Here is a 16,181-nt window from a genome sequence, read left to right on the forward strand (position 1 = left end):
AGTAACACTCTCTTAGTTTTTGTTTATCTGGGAGTGTCTTAATTTTTCCTTCATTCTTGAAGGATAGTTTGCTGGGTATAGAATTCTTGGTTGACAGTTTTTTTCTTTCAGAACTTTAAATATTACCCAATGTCTTCTGGCCTTCATGGTCTCTGATGAGAAATTATCTGTGTTGACATTATTGAAATTATCTCTTAATTTTATGTGATGAGTCAGTCCTCTGACTGCTTTTGATACTTTCTCTTTTTCTTTCCTTTTGATAATTTGACTATAATGTGTCTTAGTGTAGAGCTCTTTGATTTTATCCTTCTTGGAGTTTGATAAGCTTCTTGGTTGTGTAGATTCATGTATTTCATCAAATTTGGGGAATTTTTGGCCATCATTTCTTCAAAATTCTTTCTGCCACTTTCCTTCTCTTTTCTCCTTGTATTCCCATAATGTGTTTGTTGGTTATACAAATATGTATGTTGATGGTGTTCCACAGATTTTAGACTCTGTTCACTATTTTTCATTTTTTCTTTGTTTCCATAGACTGAATAACTTCAATTGTCTTGGTTCTTTCTTCTGTCTGATCAAATTTGTTGAACCCTCTAGTGACTTTTTCACTTCAGTTATTGTACTTTTCAACACCAAACTTTCTATTTGGTTCCTTTTTTATAATTTCTGTCTCTTCACTAGTATTCTCAATTTGTTCAGACATCATTTTTCTGGTTTCTTTTAGTCCTTTGTGGTTTTCTTTAGCTCTTTGAGCATGTTTAAATTGGTTTATTTAACATCTTTTTGTAGCAAGTCCAGTGTCTGGACTTCTTCAGGGATAGTTTCTGTAAATTTATTTTTTATTTGAAAATGCCATAGTTTTATGTTTCTCGGTATATTTTGTGATTTTTTTGGTTGAAAACTGGACATTTGTATATTAGAATGTGGGAATTTTGGAAATGAAATTTTCACCTTTCCTGGGATTTGCTGTTTTTGATTAAGTTGTAGCTTGTGTTCAGCTAGTGTTTTGACTAAGATTTCCTTGAATGTCAGGACCTTAATATAACCAAACTAACAAAACCAAAACAAGAAAAAATTTTTGTCTTTGCAGATGATTGTGCTGGGCCATTCTGGGTTTTTTTGTTTTTTTAAAAATATATCTTTATTGATTTCAGAGAGAGGACAGGAGGGGAGAGAGAGAGATAGAAACATCAATGATGAGAGAGTCATTGATCGAGCCCGCAGCCCGGGCATGTGCCCTGACCGGGAATCAAACCCCTATCGCCTGGATCCTAGGTCAATGCTCAACCGCTGAGCCATGCCCGGCCAGGCACTGGGCCATTCTTTTAACACTTAATCAGGCTGTTTATAATTCTACCTTATCTTTCACTTCCTGCTTGCACTGAGACTATAGATCAATCATTGGTGAAACTTAGGGTCTTTTCAGGTTTTTTCTGAGCACATATCCAATCCTGAGCATGTGTATGGCTTCTAAATTCCCCAGTATATACAACTACATTTGAATACCCTAATTTCCTAAAAATACTCTCTGGCTTTTCCTCCTAAGCTTTATGTGGTATATATTGTATGTCTTAACCATATTTTTTTGTCCCACAGAGCTCTGAGTTTTCGATAACCTTACAATATTTTTTAGCAATTCCTACCCACTGTTTTTGTACCCTCAGTGGGTTTCAAATTAGGAAAAACAGAGTTGAGTGTCTTATGTCAGCCCTACAGGTAGCCTCTGATAAGTTGGAACAAACAAAAACTTGCAAATAAGGTCTGCTCTGCTCTGCTCCTCCAGAACCAACAACCAGTGTGCCACACTGGAAATGCTGGCACCTATCTTTAAGACTGCCACTAAATTGGAGATGGAGTGGGGCAGGGGCCAGTAAAAATGTACAAAGTTTCCCTACTCTTTTTAAATTTCCTTTTTCTTGATTTAGTATTTGTTTGGTTGCTATAAACCTTTGACTGTTTTTCCAGAGTTCTGACAAAGTTGGTTCTGACAGTTTTTTTTTTCTTCAATGTTTCTGTGGAGAGATGGGAGTTTGGAGTTATCTACACTGCCATTTTACTGGTGTCTAGACTTCACCTCTTGATGTGAGGAGAACCATGCTGAAGGGTGGAAGGAATTGATAGCTTTTATCTTGACGGCTATTCACTACAGATATTTTTAAGGGTTTTACTAAATATTCCTGAATTGCCTTCCCAAAAGTTTGCAGTTCTACCCTGTTCCTTCATATATTCAGCAACCCAATAATTTTTTATTTATGCTATTTTTACAGGGAAAGAGTTTCTCATTTTAATTTTAAACTACATTATATATTATTTAGTAAGATTCAATATTTTAAGATATTTTTTAGTCATTTGGAAGTCTCCTTTTGAGAATTACCTGCTTGTAGTGGCACATGCATCTTTTATACCATATATATACCAAATATATATATATTTTATATATATATATATATATATATTATATATATATATTTAGAGAGAGAGGAAGAGAGAAGGAGAGGGAAACATCAATGTGAGAGAGAAGCATCAATTAGCTGCCTCTTGCACCCCACCTACTAAGGATCAAGCCTGCAACCTGGGCATATCCCCTGACTAGGAATCAAACCAGTGACTTTTTGGTGGATGGGACAATGCTCAACCAACTGAGTCACACTGGCCAGAGCTACCACCACTTTTTTATTAACTCTGCTGCTGATGGACACTTGGGCTGCTTTCAAATCCTGGCTATTGTAAATAACTCTGCTGTGAACAGAGGGGTGCATATATTCTTTTGAATCATGTGTTTTGGGTTTCTTCAGATAAGTTCCCAGAAGTGGAATAGCTGGGTCATTAGGCAGTTCCATTTTTAATTTTTTGAGGAAACTCCATACTGTTTTCCTCAGTGGCTTCACCAACCTGCATTCCCACCAACAGTGCACAAATGTTCCCTTTTCTCTGCATCCTCACCAATACTTGTTGTTTGTTGATTTATTGATGATAGCCATTCTGGCAGGTGTGAGATAATCTCTCATTGTGGTTTGAATTTGCATTTTTCTGATGATTAGTTACTTTGAGCATCTTTTTATATGTCTGTTGGCCATCTGTATATCCTCTTTGGAGAAATAATATTGTTACGAGAAATGTCTGAGATTTACTGCCTGTGTTTTCTTCAAGGATTTTATTGTTTTGAGTCTTACATTTAAGTCTTTTATCCATTTTGACTTTATTCTTATGTATGGTGTAAGAAGGTGGTCTAATTTCATTTTTTTGTATGTATCTGTCCAATTTTCCCAACACCATTTATTGAATAGATTATCTTACCCCATTGTATGTTCTTGCCTCATTTGTTGAATGTTAATTGACCATAAAGGTGTGGATTTATATTCTGTTCCACTGATTTATATGTCTGTTCTTATGCCAGTACCATGCTGTTTTGATTAGTATGGCCTTGTATTATAAGTTTAATATCAGGTGGCATGATTCCTCCACCTTTGTTCTTCTTTTTCAAGATTGCATGGCTATGCAGGGTATTGTATGGTTCTGTATACATTTTTGGAATATTTGTTCTAGTTCTGTGAAATATACCATTGATATCTTGATAGGAATTGCATTGAATCTATAAATTGCTTTGGGTAGTATGGCCATTTTAATGATGTTAATTCTTCCTATCCATGAACATGGTATATCCTTCCACTTATTTGTATCTTCTTCAGTTTCTTTCTTTAGCATCTTATAATTTTCTGAGCACAGTTCTTTTTTTTTTTTTTTTTAATACATCTTTATTGATTTCAGAGAGAGAGGAAGGAAGAGGAGAGAGAGAGAGAGAGAGAGAGAGAGAGAGAGAGAGAGAGAGAGAGAGAGATGGAAACATCAATGATGAGAGAGAGTCATTGACCAGCTGCCTCCTGCATGTCCCTGACTGGGGATCAAGCTCACAACCCGGGCTTGTGCCCTGACTGGGGATCGAACCACGATCTCCTGGATCCTAGGTCAATTCTCAACCACTGAGCCACTCCTGGCTGGCCAGCACAGTTCTTTAACATCCTTGGTTAAACTTATTCCAAGGTATTTTATTTTCTGATGCAATTGTAAATGGGATTGTTTTCTTAGTGAATTTGATTATAGACTCCAAGGCATTATAATATACTTCAGCAGGAATCTGAAACTATAAGGAGGAAAAGCTATAACTTAATTACACCCAGGTTCTTGTAAACTGTCCTAAAAGTGGAAGGTAGAAGTTTTGGTGTAAATAGTTTGATAGTGACACAATATATTTTTTACTCACCATAAAGCATGGTATTATTGTAATTTAAAGCAGCCTTATAAATTATGATCTAGATTAAGAGGAAAGAAAAGTTTTCATTTGCCTGTACCATTTAAAGTTCCAAAGCTTTGTTTTCAGAGACTCTATTGAGTGCACCTAAAATCATAACACTCATTTCTGTCTAAAACCCCTGAATCAAGCATCCCCTTCTACACAGCATTTGTTTGAAAACAATATGTAATGGTAAAGTTAGGGCTCAAATCAGCCAAAAGTACAACTTAGCTACTCTCTGAGTAGCTGCTTCTTTGCTCCCTTCCTATCAAGTCCATAGCTATATAATATTCTGGGGTTTATGTCTAGGTTTTTACATGAGACAATAGAACAGTGCTCAAGTATGATGGGGGAACAGAACTTAGATCTCCCCCACTAAGACTCTTTGGTGGTGGGAAATAAGAGAATATAAATCTGCAGATAATAAAGTTGTTGTTTCCTTATATAGGGTCAAGGAAATGATTCCTCCAAGGCCACCCCTTACCCGCAGGACAGGAGGAGCTCAGAAGGCAAGTGCCAAAGCCAAGGTGAAATTATAAGCAATAAGGTGTTGAGTGCATCTTTTGAAAATAAGGCATGGATTCTGCATTGTGTTTTTCATCAGGGGTGAGAAATTGTAGCTTCACATATTTTCCTTCCTGTATCTTTTTGTGACTAGTGACTTACAATGAATATTATTCAGTGTTTAATCTTTGGTTGATGATCTCTGAGCTGGGAAGAAAAGGGCAATTTATACCTAAAGTAGTATTGAATGTAGAACACAATCCAGTTTCAGAAAACCATTCCATGTCTTGACCTCTTTGAGGTCTCTTTACCAGACATTTTATATTTTCCTAGGCGGTGAGTGACTACCACATGCAGATCAAGAACATTTCTAGAGCCATTCTTGATGAGTATCACATGATGTTTGGAAAAGAGGTGACCAAACTGGGGGGTGATATAGATAGTGAAACCCTGGAGGAGCAGAAATGCCAGCTCAACTATGAACTAAACTGCTCTGGAAAATACTTTGCTTTCAAAGAACAACTCAAGGTAAATGTTCATTTATTTAATTATTCTGTGGGTTTTATGAAGCATCTCCTCTACATACCTAGTTGTCATTTTTTCTGTGGTTATGTTTGCCTCTGCTGTACTCCTACCTTTCTTGCTACTGGTGTAAAGAGCTATGTTCTCCATGACAGAATGTTGGGAGAGGCTCTGCTCTGTAGGAGTGGTTTAGTATCCTTTCCAAATGTGAGCTTTTAAGAAACTGATTTTTCACTTGAGACTAGGCCAGATTTTGAGTCAGATTTCAGGTTGCTCTAGCAGGGAGAAACTCTATACCTGGGACTTATTCCATGACTAATTATCTCTGTCTCCTATTACAAACCTTTCCCTAGTCCATAGAATCACTGGGTTTTGAGAAATATTTACTTAATAATAATTTCCTGAATAATAATGGCTAATGTTTATTTAGTGTTTGCCGTATACCAGACAAATTTTTAAATGCTTCATACTTTACTAATTTAATCCTCACAACAACCCTATGAGGTAGGTAATCCCCATTTTACAGGCGGAGAACTGCAACATTAGTTGGTTAAGTAATTTGTCCAAGATCACAGAGCTAGTAAAGGTCAAAGATGGGATGCAAATTCTGGCATTCTGGTTCCAGAAATCACGTTCTTAACTGCTACACTGCACTGCCTCTCTGTGCACATTTATTATGTGCCCTGTACTGTACTAAACAAATACAAAGAAAGCATGTGGAAGTAATAAAGCAAAAACAATGGATGCTAATGGAGGCAAGAGGCTGTTTTCAGTAGGTGGCAGGGTCACATCTCAGTTTGATTCTGGTTCTGCCATTACTTGCTGGATGACCTTAGTCAAGTGACTTTACCTCTCTGAGCCTCAATTTCTTTGCCTAACAATGAGGGATAATATTAATATTATCACATGGTGCCATTATGAGCATTAAATAACAATGCATGGAAAGTGCTTTATGTTATAAAACCTTTATGATATAAAACCTCGCAATAATATTAGCTGGGGGGGGGGGACAGCTCTCCTGGCTATAGCAATATGTTATTTGTTTAGCATTTAAGCTTTACCACTCATTGTTTCTTTTTAGCTTCTCAATCATCATCTGAAGTAAGATAGTAATACCAAAAGTACATATCTATTTAACAAATGAGAAAACTGAGGTACCAAGTATAAAATAATTTATGAGGTTGTACAGTGGCAGAATTAGAACCAGAATTCCATTATCTAGATTCTCAAATCAGGCCTTTCTCCTTTGGATCATGTGGGCACCATAAAAGACACACACTACATAAACCTAATGCTAAAGTTTTCTTCAGCTTTATGACACTCTTTACACAGTACGAGTCCTGCGTTGATCATATTAGTGATAATGATGACTTCAAGAAAAGAAGTCATATAGAGTATGTTGTTTAGGCAGAAATCTGAGAGCCAACAGCTTATCAGTCACCAAGGGAGAAACCAATTACCTTCTGAAATTCTGATGAGCCTTAGACCAGAAACTCAAGGGAGGCCTGTGCTGTCAGCAGAGTGCTGGGCTGTGTTGTGAGACCTCTGATCCGTGTCTCCTGCAGCATGCTGTGGTGAAGATTGTGAGAGAGAAGTACTTGAAAACAACATCATTTGAAAGCCAGGAGGAACTGCAGACATTCATTAGTGAGCTCTATGTGTTCTTGGTGGATCAGATGCATGTGGCCTTAAACCAGGTAGGTGTTCAGGAACTGAAAGCCCTTCCTTTTCTCCGCAGGGCATCAGGTTTCCTCTGAATGGTCCCTTTCTTCCTTGCTGCTTTTCTTCCTTAATTCTACAAACATTTATTGAGGAGTCTGCTTTGTGCTTGGGACTGAAACACAAAGATGAATAAGAAACTGCCAAACTTATAAGACTGATATTGAGGAGAACAGGGTGTATCTCTTTCAGCTTCCTAGAAAATCAGTTTCATAACTGTCATAAATGTGATAGATAAAAAAGAGATCAAACGGGCCATTTAAATTATGACATGAAAATGATCATTCTATTTATTCTGTGATGTGCAATTCTCACTTTTTGTCTTTAAGACTGACAATCAAAACAAAGAAAAACTGAGTTTCCAGATATTATACCTGCATGACAATGACACATCAAGTATACCTTTTTTATTTGAGGATGCTGGTCTGCTTTCCTCACACTTGTCTGTTCATATCTATTATTTGCGCAGCTTGCATCTTGCCTTCATTTGATCATTTTTAATTTTTGTGGTTGTGGTTTATTTGAAAACAGTTACAACAGTCAGTCTTTTTGTCCCCCTGGTAGTCCGTCTCTAACCAGCTATGCTTCCTCAAACCCCCTAATCTATTTGCTCTTTCCTTCACTGTTTCTTTCTCCTATGCCACCATTGCTTTTCTCTCACTTTCCTTAACCTCCTGGAAAAGGTAGGAGAGGAGTGTCCAGTATCCTAGGACTAAGAGTACAATCCTGCCTTGGGCACGGTTGATATGAATGATTTGATTTGGAAAGAAACTGAGCATGAGATGGCAATTACTGTTGCCTTATGTCCGCAAGGAGTCCCTGTCTAGTAGAGACGGGCACAAAATACAAAATAACTGCAGTAGAGTGAGGTAAGTTCTGCGACAGAAGGGTGTCCATGGTAGAGCAAGGTAGGGGATGCCTAACGAAAAAGTGATAAACCTGACTGTGAGACCTTTCAGGGAAGGATGTACAGAGGAGCCGTGCCTTGAATTGGGCTTTGAAGGCTAAAAAGTTGTTCTCCGGGTAGGTGTTTGGGAGCATTTGAGTCCTAGGGAACATCAGAAAGACTTGGGAACTTGAAAGAATATGATATATATAGAAACCACAGATAGTTCAGGAGGGGAGGTTGAAGTGGTGAGGGACAGAGAAGCTGGAGATGAGCCAGTTCCTGGTGGGGGAGTTGGGAGGTGGGGGAGTTGGGAGTATGGAGGGAGGCTTTGTACAAAGCACTCTGATAGAAGTATGCAGGGTGGGCTAGAGGTGGTGAAACTGTGATGCTAATTGATTAGCGCATTGTATGGAGGAAAAGAAGTAAAAAATTCTTAAGTTTAAGGCTTTGTGACTGGGTAGCTGGCAGTTCCATTAACCAGGACAAGAAATACAACTTGAGTAAATTTGGTGGGAGGCAACTGATGTTGAATTAAATTTTGAACATTGGTTCTAGTGGGATTTTGCTTAAGTGAGAGATCTGAGCTGGAAATGAAATTTGGGGAGCCGTGAGTATATAGATGCGAGCTAAATAATGGTCATAGATGAAGCTGCTGAGGAAAACATGAGTAGAGAGAGGAGCGAGGTGGTGGTGGAATCCCAGGAAATACCAACATTTAAGGATGGGTGAGTAAAAGAGGCAAGGGAATTGCTAAAAGTCAAAAGAGCCAGAAGATAGTGGTGTCACAGAAGCTAAGGGAAGAAAATTTTAAGAAGAAAAAGTGGTCAACATTGTCCAATATTCCTAGGAATTTAAGAAAAACAAAATCTGGGGTGAAGGAGGAGTTGGTTAAAAGGTACAAACTTCCAGTTATAAGATAAGTTCTAGGGATATAATATACAGTATGATAACTATAGTTAACCCTTCTATAATATATGTGAGAGTAAATCCTAAGAGTTCTCATCACAGGGAGAATACATTTTTTCCCCTTTTTTGCTTTCTCTTTTTATTGTATCTATGAGATGATGGATGCTAACTAAAGTTATTGCAGTAATCATTTCACAATATATGTCTGTCAAACCATCATGCTGTGCATCTTAAACTTATACAGTGATGTATGACAATTATATCTCAATAAAAATGGGGGAAAATGAAACAGTTTGAAAAGTTTTCATTAAATTTAACAATGAGGTTATTGTTAACCTTTACATTAATTTCATTGGGCTAATAGAGTGGATTCAAATTATAATGAATTGAGGAGTAAATGAGTGATTAGGAAACAGGTAAATATAAATTCAAAAAGTTGGAAGATGAAAGGAAGAGGTGGGATAGTAGAAGCTAGAAATTACAGATTTTTTTTTAAGATGGAAAAGTCTTTAGCATGTTCACAGATTTGGGAAAAGGAGCCAGCAGATTGGGAGAATGTGAAAGTAGAGGGAAAGGGGATAATGGATGGCAGCCCAGGGTGTACAGTGGGGAAGGATTAAGAGTTAGGTGGAAGGATTAGCCTTAAAACACGGGAGGGAGGGTGCCATGCCTCTTTCTCTGAGACCGAAAGGAAGAGATACGATGGACACAGAAATAAACCGTATAGGTGTGGAGTTGAAAAGTTGAGGGATTTCTTGCCTAGTGGTTTCTATTTCCTTTGTAAAGTAACATTTTTATTGAAAGTGAAGAGGATAAGGGTTGAATGAAAAGCTTGAAGGAAGAGAAAAAAAATTACATCCTGCATCACTTTACGGCATATGTTTCTGAACAAGGACAAATACATGGACTGCTGAGTGTATCAAAGGCCTTTCAGCTACGACTGAATGGCAAAGAGTCTGGGCAGCTCAGATATCTCTATGTGTATGCAGTTTTCCTCAGGACCAGATAGCAGCTTCTATCTAAAAATGAGGTCAGATTGTAGGAGAGTTTTAATTTGGGAGTTTTCAGGACATGTGCAGGAGAAGGAGAAGGGAACCTGGGACTTGAGTGTGCTGGTGATAGAGTAGTGTGTGTGGATGCTCATGAGGCCTAGGCTTATCTGCTTGGGAAATGATAGGCATATTGGAAGTGAAGGAAATGAAATCAGAGAGCAGTTTTAAAGGGCGGAAGCCTTGTAATGTGGATTCGGGGACTGGGATAGTAGAGGTAGAGTATTTTTGGTTTGGGTATGGAAGTGTGTTGCTGAAGGGATTTGGAGGTCAAGACCATCCAACTTAAAAAGAACAAAGATAAGAGGCATTAATCAATCATCAGAAGCTCTCTTTGGTCCATCTCGAATTTAGCTTTACTTTTCATATCCCTTAGCAACTCTACTTTGTTAAAGTCGCTGATGTTATTTTTCCTTCTAATTAAAGAATTGGGGGGGAGGGTCTTCCTGGGCCAGAGCTTCTGACCCAGGAGATTACTTATTACATAAGACTTGCTTCCTATCTAGGTGTATACGATGAATTATTTTTCTGCGTGTCCTCCTACTTTTCTGGCTATTTCTATAATTTCTCCTTTGTAGAGTCTATCTGTCTATGTATCTCACTAGAAGTCTAGATGTAGTTTCCAAAGCTTTACCTTTAGTCTCCTGTTTGCTTGATATTTGAAGACTCTAATTAGTGTGTCAGCTTTTTTCATGTCTTGGCACCTAAAAATTATAATTGTCCTGTACACTAGAGAAAATAAAGTTGTTTGAGCTGGCTGGTGTGGCTCAGTGGTTGGGGTTGACCCATGAACCAGGAGGTCACAGTTCAATTTCTGGTCAGGTCACATACCCAGGATTCGGGCTCAATCCCCAGTTGGGGGTGTGCAAGAGGCATCCGATCGATTCTCTCTCATCATTGATGTTTCTCTCTCTCTCTTTCTCTCCCTCTCTTTGAAGTCAATCAAAACATATTTAGAAAATAATAATAAAGTTGTTTGATGAGGTCAGAGGCAACTTGCTTAGGAGTACTATACTGACTGCCCTGGGGATTGAGGAAAACAGTTCTGCCCTAAGCAATTTTTACCCACTTCCATGAGCTCAGACTACTGGTATTTAGATACCTGAGATTCTCCCTTTTTAAAAAAAAATATGTTTTCATTGATTTCAGAGAAAGGAAGGGAGAGGGAGAGAGAGAGAAACATCAATGCTGAGAGTCATTGGTCAGCTGCCTCCTGCACGCCCCCTACTGGGGATCAAGCCTGTAACCCTGTGCCCTGACTGGGAACCGAACCTCAATCTCCTGGATCATAGGTCTCTGCTCAACCTCTGAGCCACGCTGGCAGGGCCCTGAGCTTCTCTTTCACCATTGATATTTCTCTCTTGGTTCACTCTCACTGTCTTACTGTATTGGCAAGACTGTAAGAAACCTCAATATCATTTTAGACCTCATGACTGAGTCTCAGATCTGGTTTATTCTAATTAAACTTCTCTACTTGTAATTGTTTCATTTTTGCCTGCCTAACATCTTGATGTTGACAAGACCATGCCAGATGATGTCCAAGGTGCTGTTCCAACCATTCATAAGAGCAGTGAACAGCTTCGACTCTTTGCATTTGAAGCAGAAGTCAATGAGAACTTTGAAATGGCGACAGTATATTATGAAGAGGTAATTAAACATCTTCCTAATGGTTGTTGTTACTGTTATTTGTACAATATGGGTATAATAAACAGTAGTTTTTTATTGTTTAAAATCCAACCTGATCAGTGAAAGGACAGGCATGCAGATCGATAAAACAGAGTCCAAAAATAGATCCACACAAACAAGGATATTATATTTTTAACAAAGATATAAAAGAAATTCAATGGACAATGGATAGTCTTTTCAAAAGGTGGTTTTAGAATAGTCGGTCATCACATGCAAAAAAATGAACACTTGACCTAAACCTCAAATGTTGTATAAACATCAACTCAAAATGAATCATAGATTTGAATGTAAAATATAACACTAAAAAACTTTTAGAAGAAACCAGAGGAGAAAATCTTCATGACCTGGAGTTAGGTAAAGAGTTCTTAGACATGACACCAAAGCATGATTTATATAAAATTTTTTTTTAAATTGATAGCCCTGGCCAATGTTCTCAGTGGTTAGAGCATCAGCCCATGTACCACAGAGTCACGGGTTTGATTCCTGGTCAAGGGCATGTACCTGGGTTGCAGGTTCAATCAGTCCCTGGCCCTGGTCTAGGCAGGCGCATGTGGGAGGCAACCAATCAATGAGTCTCTCTCACATTGGTGTTTCTCTCTGTCTGTCTCTCTCTTCCTCCTTCCTTCCCTCTCCCTCCCTACCTCCTACTCTCTCTAAAAAATCAATGGAAAAGATATCCTCAGGTGAGCATTAACAACAACAACAAATAGATAAATGGAACTTCATCAAAATTAAAAACATATGCTCTGTGAAAGACACTATTAAGAAAATAAAAGGTACAGAATAGAAGAAAATATCTACAAAACATATATTTGACAAAGGCTTTGTTTCCAGAATATTAGGAACTCTCAAAACTCAACCATAAAAAAACAACCAAATAAAAATGGGCAAAGGAATTGAACAGACGCTTTGCTAAAGAGGAATTAAGAATGATAAATAAGAACATGAAAAGATGTTCAACAACATTAGCCATTAGGGAATGCAAACTAAAACCAGAATGAGATGCCATTGCATACTTATTAGAATAACTAAAACGAAAAAATGCTGACAGTACCAGGTACTGGTGAGGATAAAAATCAACTGAAACCCTCCTACTTTGCTGGAGAAAATGCCTAGTGATACAGCCACTCTGGAAAGTAGCTTTGCAGTTTCTTATACATTTACCATATGACCCATTCCCTTGTATTTATTTAAAGAAATGAAATCTTTTGTACACAAATGCTTATAGCAGCTTTAGTCATAACTGCCCAAACACGAAGCAACTCAAATGTTCTTCAAAGGGTGAATGGTTAAACAAACTATGATCTGTCCAGATAATGAAATACTACTCAGCACTAAAATAAATGAACAACCGAGACCCACAACAACTTGGCTCAAAGGCATTATACAAGTGAAAAAAGCCACTGTCAGAGGTTACACACTGTCTGGTTCCATTTATATGACATTCTTGAAAAGACAAAACTATAATGATGGATAACAGATTACTGGTTGCCAGAGGTTATGGGTAAGGGAAAAGACGACTATAAAAAGATAGCACAAGGAAGTTTTCTGGGATGGTGGAACTGTTCTGTATTTTGATTTTGGTGATGGTAACATGAAGGTATACATGTGTTAAAATTCATAGAACTGTATACCAAAAGAAAAAGTGTTAATTTCTTGTAAATAATTTTTAAAAACCTGTGTTCAACAAATTCAGCAAACATTTACTGAGCCCTCAGGATGTGTATGATTTACTGAGCCCTTATATGGTGCTATGAATGACATTTGAGTTCTCTAGTTTTGTTAGTACTGCCTACTACGTGCATCACGAGCTGAAAATATATATATGAGAAAATGGTCTGAACCTTCATTTATACTTATTTAATTATTGAGATATAATTCACCAGCCATAACATTCGCCCATTTAAAGTGTACAGTCATGAGAGATTAAAGATGGTGGCAGACTAAGTGGAAGCTACAATGACACTCTCCTGGGACCAAACTGGAATTACAACTAAAATACAGAAAAACCATCCTGAATAATCAACTGCAGCTAAAGACGAGCTGGAGAGCACCCTCATAATCAAGGAGGAAAAGTGGAGACCGCATAGAGACTGGTAGGAAGTGTAGCGGCACGGGAGGACTGGCTGGGCTCCCACAGGCAGTAGCTAAAGGTCTGGAGAGATATCTCAGCTCTGGCGATTTGAGATCAGAAGGCACCCGTCTGGATTCCTGTGCTGAGTCATTGCCCCCATATTGCAGAGGACATTTTTCTCAGGCAGACAATTTACTGCTTTTGCCTGGAGGGGGAAGTAATTTCCCTACCCTGCTGGAAAATCTCTTGCCCTATGCTAGGAGTTTCTACAACCTGAGACTCATTAATAGACTGATAACTACCCGCTGCCCCACCCTGTGGCGTTTCTGCAGCCCGAAGCTCATTAAGAGAATCAGATCAATCAGCCTGCAGGCAGAGGCAGACCTCAGAGTGCTTTGACTCTTTGCCTGATCTGCTTCTGGACCCTGTCCTTGGAAAAGCAGACTTTGGTATGCATCTTGGTCCTGTCCAATTGCACCCAGCCCCAGCAGAGGAGACCTCAAGCCTAGGGTTGTTGATAGCTCCAAACAGAGTATTCAAAGCCAGTCACAAACAGCGTCTGACATTGGCCTGCACCAAAGGCCTTACAAAAAGACGGAGAGTCCTAGCAGGCCTACCTAATACATAGAAACAAACCCAAACAGGCAGACAAAATGGGGAGACAAAAAAACAAGCCCCAAATGAAAGAACAAGAGAAGTCTCCATAAAAAGAGCTAAATGAAATGGAGATAAGCAATCTATCAGATTCAGGATACTGATTGTAAGGATGCTCAACAGCATGAAAAAAGATATGGAAACTATGAAGGAAATGAAGAATGACATAGCAGAAATAGAGAATACATTGGAAGGAATAAAGAGCAGATTAGAGGAAGCTAAGGATCGGATCAGAAAATTAGAAGACAGGATAGAAAAAAATCACTCAGTCAGAGATCCAAAAAGAAAAAACAATTAAAAAAACAGGAGGGCCATTTAAGGGAGCTGTGGAACAACCTGAAACGTAACAATATTCATATTGTAGGAGTGCCAGAAGAGGTTGAAAGTAAGCAAGGACTAGAGAACCTGTTTGAAGAAATAATGGCAGAAAACTTCCCTAACCAGGTGAAGGAAAAAGTCATGCAAGTTCAGGAAGCACAGAGAGTCCCAAGCAAGAAGAATCCGAAGAGGCCCACGCCCAGACACATCATAATTAGAATGCCAAAAATTCAAGACAAAGAGAATATTGAAGGGAGCAAGAGAACAGCAATCTGTTACCTACAAAGGAGCTCCCATAAGGCTGTCAGATGACTTCTCATCCAAAACTCTACAGGCCAGAAGGGAATGGCATGAAGTATTCCAGCTAATGCAAAACAAGGGTCTGAAACCAAGACTACTCTACCCAGCAAGGCTATCATTCAAAATAGATGGTGAAATAAAGAGCTTCCCAGACAAAAAAAGGCTAAAGGAGTTTATCACCACCAAACCTACATTGCAGGAAATGTTAAAGAGACTGCTGTAATTAGAAGTTGAAATAGAGAGAGAAACAGGCATCAAGAATTAAAATGTCTTAAAAAAAAAAAAAATCAAAAGCCCAGCCGGGAGTGGCTCAGCAGTTGAGCGTCGACCTAGGATCCAGGCGATCGGGGTTCGATTCCCGGTTAGGGCAAATGCCCGGGTTGCGGGCTCGATCAATGACTCTCTCATCATTGGTGTTTCTATCTCTCTCTCTCCCTCTCCTTTCCTCTCTCTGAAATCAATAAAGATATATTTTTTAAAAAAATCAAAGAATTAAAATGTCAATAAATAAGGACCTATCAGCAATATCCTTAAGAACTTCAAGGGAGAGATCAACAGCAATGCAGTCATGGTCATGGACTTTAACACCCCACTGGTTTCACTGGATAGATCTTCCAGACAAAAAGTCAACACAGAAACAGTGACTCTAAGTGGCACACTAGGTCTGATGGATTTAATTGATATTTACAGAACATTTCACCCTAAAGCTGCAGAGTATACATTCCTCTCAAGTGCACATGGGTCATTCTCAAAGATAGACCACATGTTGGGACACAAAACCAGTCTCTACAAGTTCAAGAAAATTAAAATCGTATCAAGCATCTCAGATCACAGTGGCATGAAGTTAGAAATCAACTACAGTAAAGACACTCAAAAACATTCAAACACATGGAGGCTAAATAACATGTTATTAAACAATGAATGGGTTACTAATAAGATTAAGAAAGAAATCAAAAACTTCTGGGAAACAAATGAAAATGAACACACAACCCAAAATCTATGGGACATAGAGAAAGAAGTCCTAAGAGGAAAGTTCATAGCACTATAGGCCTACCTCAAAAAGCAAGAAAAATTTTTGGTAAACTATCTAACCCTACTACTTAAAGAATTAGAAAGCGCCCCGTGAAGGTGTCCTGACCAGGGCTTTTGTTTGCTGGGAGTTTTTTTACTGCTGCTTCGATTTCATCAGCTGTTATTAGCCTATTCAGGTTCTCTGATTCTTCCTGATTCAGTTTTACATGATCTCACTCATATGTGGACTCTAATAAACAA

General features: G+C 38.5%; 1 protein-coding gene across 3 annotated transcripts in view; it reads left to right on the forward strand.

The window, feature by feature from the left end:
- CFAP70 (cilia and flagella associated protein 70) overlaps positions 1–16,181 on the forward strand; it is an 86,179-nt gene that overhangs the window by 42,670 nt on the left and 27,328 nt on the right. For 2 of the 3 annotated variants that reach the window (XM_081158198.1, XM_081158199.1), the window contains exons 14-17: positions 4,737–4,797; positions 5,126–5,320; positions 6,880–7,011; positions 11,399–11,524. In XM_081158198.1, coding sequence (XP_081014324.1) covers positions 4,737–4,797; positions 5,126–5,320; positions 6,880–7,011; positions 11,399–11,524 — 514 coding nt within the window. Of the gene's footprint in view, positions 1–4,736; positions 4,816–5,125; positions 5,321–6,879; positions 7,012–11,398; positions 11,525–16,181 lie in introns of all 3 variants that reach the window. The other variant, XM_081158197.1, reaches the window with a different exon arrangement.

This window comes from Miniopterus schreibersii (genome assembly GCF_964146895.1).
Source record: "Miniopterus schreibersii genome assembly, chromosome: 14".
In the NCBI taxonomy this organism is placed as follows: domain Eukaryota; kingdom Metazoa; phylum Chordata; class Mammalia; order Chiroptera; family Miniopteridae; genus Miniopterus; species Miniopterus schreibersii.